General features: G+C 43.0%; 1 protein-coding gene across 1 annotated transcript in view; it reads left to right on the plus strand.

The window, feature by feature from the left end:
- The window catches only part of mmut (methylmalonyl CoA mutase), a 78,539-nt gene extending 75,894 nt beyond the window's left edge, over positions 1 to 2,645 (plus strand). Inside the window, exon 12 of the mRNA XM_068024395.1 lies at positions 2,137 to 2,645. Coding sequence (XP_067880496.1) covers positions 2,137 to 2,265 — 129 coding nt within the window. The 3' untranslated portion in view covers positions 2,266 to 2,645. The remainder of the gene's footprint in view (positions 1 to 2,136) is intronic.
- The last annotated feature ends 4,364 nt before the right edge of the window (positions 2,646 to 7,009 follow it).

Raw genomic sequence — 7,009 nt, forward strand, 5'->3', positions numbered from 1 at the left:
ACCTCTTGTTTTCCATCTCCGCATATGCGCAAGATGTATGACCGTGTAGTTTGATGAAACCAAATTAGGGAATAAGAGAAACTGAGGATGAATGCTAGAGGACATGGACAGGTTAATGGTGAGGGCAGATCAGGTTGAGGTGCAGTTCAATGCAAGAAATCTGAACAGTGAAATAGTAAATGGTAAGATTATTAAACAAGTGGAAGACAAGTTCTATGAATGCAAATAAGTTAGTCTTTAAAGGTGGGGATGTGAGAAGGACCATAAAATATAAATAGGTTTCTGAGTTTTAAACATCGAGACATTGAATACAAAAATGAGTAATTGATAACTTTGTACAGACATTGGTTAGGCTACAGTTGAACTATTGCATACAGTTCGAGGCATCCAATTATAGGAATAATATTAAAGCCATGGAAAATGGAATCCTGATTTATTTGAATGCAGCCAAGAATTAAGGTTATAATTATGAAGAAAGATTTACTGTACATCCAGAAATCATGACATTCCAGCAATCCTGATTCTGTAACAGTTATTTAATTGGAGATTTAACGTTGGTGTACTTGTATTGATTAGCAGCACTGCAGCACTCTCATTTCCTTTTGTTTCTTTACTGTGCGCTGTGGGAGCCTGATGTAAATTGTCAATGAAGTGTCCCTTCTCGCAAAGATGGCATACTCTCACACCATGGTACCCACTGCTGTAACAATGACTGGTTTAGGTTACATTTTGCCTTTTTAAGCATTTAACTCACCTCCCACTGATCTCCTCCCATCTGTCATGTGAAGGTTAATATCAAGCCCATTGAGTCAGAAAGCAAAGAATAGGAGTTGAAGGATCTTGAAGTGTAGAGGCACAGAGATATTGCCTCAGAGTTTCAGCAGATCTCTTAGTGGAAATCATGTTTATGGGGTTACCGCTGAAGGTACAGTGGCTGATTAGGAGAACTCCCAGCAAATTTCTCGGCAAGGATTCGATTGAGTATGGCACAATCAGCTGAAAGCTGCACCACCAGTGGTGGGGGGAAAGATGTAGGGGAGGTACAATAAGAGGAACGGGACATTTAGAAGGAAATATAAAGAAAGAATTGCATTTATCTCGTGCTTTTCATGACCACCAGACGTCTCAAAGCACTTTACAACCAATGAAGTGCTTTTAGGTAAGTGTAGAACAATGCACAAGCAGTCCCTTGGAGCTGGATGATGGAGGAGAAGCATTGGAGGATAATGACATGGTAGATTAATTGTATTGAAAACTGAAGAAAGCTTGAGGATGGATAGTGCACCATGGCAATGGTCACAAAGGATTTCATTTATAGCTTGTGTTTTAGTGCTGAAAAGAGCAAAACCCGGATTGGAGGTATTTGACCAGTTTCTGAGAGATCGATGTAAACGTATTGAAGGGCTTTAGAGAGAAAGCAGAGGTTAGAGATAGAGTGGACTTGAGAGTGGAAGGGTGGATTTTTTTAATGGGGTGATGACTGATGTTCTAAAGAGGAGAGGAATGGTGTCTGAGGAAAGGGAACCATTGATGATGGTAGCAAGTGTGGGGGGGTGGGGGATGGAAGCAGAAACAGAAGTTGTCAGGAATTGAATGAAGAGGGAATCAAGGAAATGTGCACAAGATGAATATGGTGATGGTAGGGGAAAGACAGGTGAGAAAACTACAAAAAGAAAGAAAATCCTAATGAATGCTGCTTTGTGAGGCATGCACTAATGTTTGAAAACCACTGGGCTAGTGATTTAGCAAGTTTAACCAAATTGGAGAAACAACTCTGTCATTAGAGACATCTCTTGGTACTTAGTACAGCCTTATCCCACTAAGGGAAAAGAACAGCTTTTCTGACTTATATTGGATGCCTGAAACTCAAAGCTCAGTAAAACTTTGAGAGTGGACCTCGCGATCATCCAATCTGTCCTGCTCAGCAAATAAATATTATTTTTTTTGAACCTGAAAATTTCACTTTTTCCATGTTTAATATAATTTCCAGTTGTAATGTGGAATATTCGATATATTGGTGAAAGCACAGCAATGCTGCACACCCACAAAGGAAAATTCTCAAATACAGGATTGTCATTTTCAAATTTGGTATTGGTGACCGTTATGTGCTAACATTTAATTCTTTAACTCCTCTAGGATTATGACATCTTGTACAAGGCAGGTGTTTGCAGCATCTTTGGCCCAGGTACCAGAATTCCAGTTGCAGCTGTCCAGGTGCTTGCTGACATTGAAAGAAATTTAGTCAAGCGGCAGCAATCAATGTGAATGTCATTGTGGCTGCTAATGAATACGTTTGTATTTTACAGATATGTTATGAAACTTGTTTTCAGTGATGTTGATCAAAAATAATTTGAAATACATTTGTCTTCTGTACTTTCTGGGAAAGTGTGTAGTTTATCCATATACTGAAACTATTTGTATCAATTTGCTTCTTGGGAAAAACTATGATCACACATTGAAAGCTTTTATGAAAATTATATATCCTCTCGTGTAAATGGCATGCTGGTAATTAAACATAAGTAATTTAAGCTAAATGCCCAGCATCGATATATTTTTGGAATTCAATTGTATCTACATGATTAACGATTGTGAACAGTTACAGCTTCATTTCCGGCCAGACAAATAAAATTATGAAAATATTTTAATTATTTTTGGGCTAAATTTCTATTTCTACTTTGTGTGTTTTAAAGCATCTTTTAACATTAAAAAGTCATTTCACAGAGGCATGAGGAAAACTGGCACATATCCAAAGGAGGCGAGATTAGGAGAATTGGAGAATAGCTTGTTCAGAGTTAGGATTTGAGGAGGATCTTAAAGGATCAGAGGGAGTTGGAGAAATGAGTCTAGGGAGGGAATTCCACAGAGTAGAACTTAGCGCTGAAGACCTGGCTGCAAATAATTGTCGGCGAGTAGGGATGTGTCCAAAAACTACAGTTAGAGGAACAGATTTGTTGTAGTCTGAATGTGAACTGTTTCACAGAGACATAGAAAATTTGGCAGCACAGAAGGAGGCCATTCATTCCATTGTGTCTGCTGGCCAACAAAAAATTTATGAACATTCCTTTCTGCATTCTCCATACACCACTGGAATATAGATTAATTTATTAGTTCTGAGAAACTACATGCTGAGTAAGTGCATGCAATTGGCATCATGATGTTGTAGATGGGTACTATTGCGCATGATCTCCTGCCAATGTGCATGAAGTACTTGGACTTGCACTATTATCCCACTTCATTTTTTCCCCCAGTTAGTGCCTTTGTTTCTTGTATCAGATCTCTCATTGTTAAAAGTTTGAGATAGAGTCTTCAATAACTCTACAGAAATAGGTGAGATTAGACCAATTGAAAGCATCAAACAATCTGTTATTTGTCTAATTTCTCTGGGCTTCTGCATTTCATTTTCAGGTTTCTTCAGTGACCCAAGGAGAAATTACTACATAATGCTTTCAGGGCAAGTGTGTAAAAAGTAACCGGTCTTTATGTCATATATAATCACTTCACCAGCAACCTAGCACAAAAAGTGGTACAGCATAAATTGGAGACTGATGTAGGTTCTAAGGACATTTAGACAAATTCTTGGCCAAAAGGAATCTGTTGAATAGGATGCACTTTATTTGAATTGGGCTGGTATTAGTGTTGTTGCAAAGAGGGTGCAATGTTGAAGTTTATACCTCGTAAGTGGGAGGGTGAGGGAAGAGTAGACTGAAAGCAAGGAAAATAAACACTGACACTAGAAAAGATAGAGGCCAGGTGTTATAAATGAAGAACCTGAATTTTCTGAGGAAATCCTAAAGTGCTGTGAGAGCAATGAGTTGCTTTTTAGTATGGTTACCATTGTAATGCAGACAAATGTGCAGCCAATTTGAGCACATTGTCCTACAAACAACAATGAGATCTGTTTTTGGTGATGTAGGGTGAGGGAAGGAAGTTGGTCAGGATATTGTGAAAACGTCCTGTTTAAGTACTGTCATGGTATCTTCAACGTCCAGCTGAATCACAGAAACTTGCAAAGGAGCCCAATTTTAACATCTGATCAGAGCTGCACTTCAGTGTCAGCTTAGTTTCATATGTTTAAATCCTGTAGTTGAACTTAAACCTACAGCTTTGCTCTGAGGCAAAAATCCTACCAACTGAGCTGAGGAGAGGATGGTGGATGCAGAATGTAGTTAGTAATGGAAGAAAATGGACAGTTATATAAGGATATGACAGAATTAAACAGTTGGGCAAAAGAATGAGGATAGTAACAGATGCTCAAAATTCTGTGCACAAATACTAGGAATCTGTTTTAAAGGGGCATCTAGAGGTTTACATTAGTGAGGGGAAGCTACTATGTTACAAGTATTATGAAGTAGTATTGTCCAAATAATGTGTATAAAGGTTGAATTTAAAGAGGTATAAATAGCTCCCCAGAAATAGGAAAAGTAAACTGGAAAGGGTGTAGCTTTTTTTATATGAAGGCTAATTTACAATAGCTAGACTCAATCATAAAATCTTACAGCAAAAGAGGCATTGGGCCGGATTTTAGTTGGAAGCTGCAGATCCTAACAGCTTCCTTCGGGGCTGTGAGCGGCAGGCCACATGTGATCAAATGATGGTTAGCCAATTAAGATGAATGAGGTGTGGGGGCTGTCCAATGAAGTGGATGATGGCGGATTCGCCAGCATCAGCTGAAACTGCGTCAGATGCTGGTGCCATATTTAAAGGGCTGCCAGTCCTGCATTCAGTGCATGATCTGCAGCTGCAAGGATTTCTTCAGGAGATGGAGGCTGCGCAACAGTAGCAGAAGGAAGATGCCAGGTGGCCCCATGCTTCAGTGATGCTTCCCTCCAGGTTCTCCTATACGTTGCGAGGGAAAAGTGGGAGATCCTCTTCCCAGGGGACGGGAGGAGGCAACCTAGGCACCTGACCAAGCAAGCCTGGCTGCAGAGAGTGGAGGTCAGCGGTTGTGGCATCATCCCAAGAACCTCAGTGCCACAAGCAGCTCGATGACCTCATTCAGCAGTGAAAGTGAGTACCTCTTAAAGCATTTAGCTCTTGGACCTTGCATTTGTCAGAGGAGAAGGGTGTGTTGGGTGAAGAGGGAGTGCCCACCCAGATGTGAGCAAAGGGGCAGGGCATACAGACAAGCTGCCTAAGGCAGGGCAAAATGGTGTTGAAAGACAGTCATTTGTCATTGGAGACCCTCACAAAGTCCCTGGAAAGGGACCATATGCAGGAAGTATCTGTGTGCCCCCATCAGTAACTGCTGGACTACCACCAGCATAAGTCTTCAGGTATGCCTCATGGTTAGATACAGGCACACAACCCGGGTGAACGCAGCACAGATGCACCCTAGGAGCTGACAGAGGCTATGACAGCCCAGGCCACTGGCAGTCAGAGGACTGTGGGAGTCCAGGCCATGATGAGCCTCAGCTTCATGATGTGCCTCTGGTGTCGCCAGCATCATGGGAAATGCTGCAGCGAGAGGTCAGGAAATGTGACACATGCCAGGTGCTACGTGTGCCCGTGCAGACAATGGAAGAGTACATCCAGGCCTTGAATGCTGCACTGTCTCTGGCATTGAGAGATTGATGGCTCTCTTGGAGAGGCACATCCAACAGAGCACTGAGTGTCTGCAGGAGATTCGTGCAGACCTGCATACCCTCAGCTTGACCATGAGCTCAAGGCAGTAGTGACAAGGCAAGAGGGGGGTCAAGGGTCTGGAGTCAACACCAGGTCCTCTACCCTCTCTGGTCAGCAGGAAGGCACATGTGCCTTCCGCAGCTGCGGGCGCCTCTCAGGGTACCCCTGGTGCGGCAGTGGCTCCTTCATCCCCGATGACAGAGGGTGGTACTGCTTCTGTGCATGAAGCCTTCAGTATTCCAGGGCCCTCCAGGCCTAAGGCATCCAGAGGCCGACCACCAAGGTTATCCCTAGCCAAGGGGCAGCAAGGTCAGCAGCCTGCCTCCACCTCAGTTGACGTGCAGGCTGAACACCACGTTGGAGCACGTGCAAAGGAATAAAAGAGCACTTGATAGCACTCGGGATTCACAGGTGAATGTCTAATGTAAATAGGCTAGCATTTGTTGAAAGCGATAATAAAGACAAGCTTCTACTCACAAGATCTCCTTCCTCTTATTTATTGTCTTTGAGGCTTCATGTTAACACTGCCTCTGTCTAGGGGCTCGCAGCCAGGGATAATTTTTTTTTCCGCTTTTTTTTTTATCAGGTGGCCTTTATACCCCAGGCCCCTTTTATATATTTTATGTCGAGGGGGCCTTTATTCCTCAGGCCCCCTTTATATACATATTTATATTTTTAAATTTTATTAAAGACAGATAAATAAACATAAAACTCAAAATGTCATTCTCTGCGTCGACAATGCACTCCAGTCCCTGTGGTGCCCACCGGTTGCGGAAGGCCTCAAGCATACCGGCAGACACCGCATGCTCCCAGCCAGGGATCATGCTGCAAGGGGTCAAGTCTGGAACCTTAACAGCTGAGCGCTGTGCACCAGGTCACTGAGGGAATGCTTCCTGAAGGAAGGCGACAACAGGGGCTGCATGAAGGTAAATCTTTATTGGTTAAACTACAACTGGCAGTAAAGGTCAAAGGAAGTACGAATGTATAAGGGCATCATGAGCCTCCCGAGCACGTTTCTGATGGCGTCTTTCCTTGTCCCTGGGGTCCTTCAGATGGCGATGCTTGCCAGCTTCCTCCTCTGCATCCTCATCGTCTGAGGGGGCATCATGCTCCTCGATATCCTCATTGTTCATTGCCTCCCCACTTTGTAGCGACAGGTTGAGCAGTGCATAGCAGACCACACGATATGCGAGACCCTCGCTGGGGCATACTGAAAGGCTCTGCCATACCGAACTAAGCACCAGACTCTCATCTTGAACAGACCAATGGCTTGCTCTATGGTTGCTCGTGTTATGGATGTTGTCAGGACTGGAAAAATGCAGCTATGAGGAGAGATTGGATAGGCTGGGGTTGTTCTCCTTGGAATAGAAGAAGCTGAGGGGAGATT

Source organism: Heterodontus francisci, chromosome 3 (assembly GCF_036365525.1).
Source record: "Heterodontus francisci isolate sHetFra1 chromosome 3, sHetFra1.hap1, whole genome shotgun sequence".
Lineage (NCBI taxonomy): Eukaryota > Metazoa > Chordata > Chondrichthyes > Heterodontiformes > Heterodontidae > Heterodontus > Heterodontus francisci.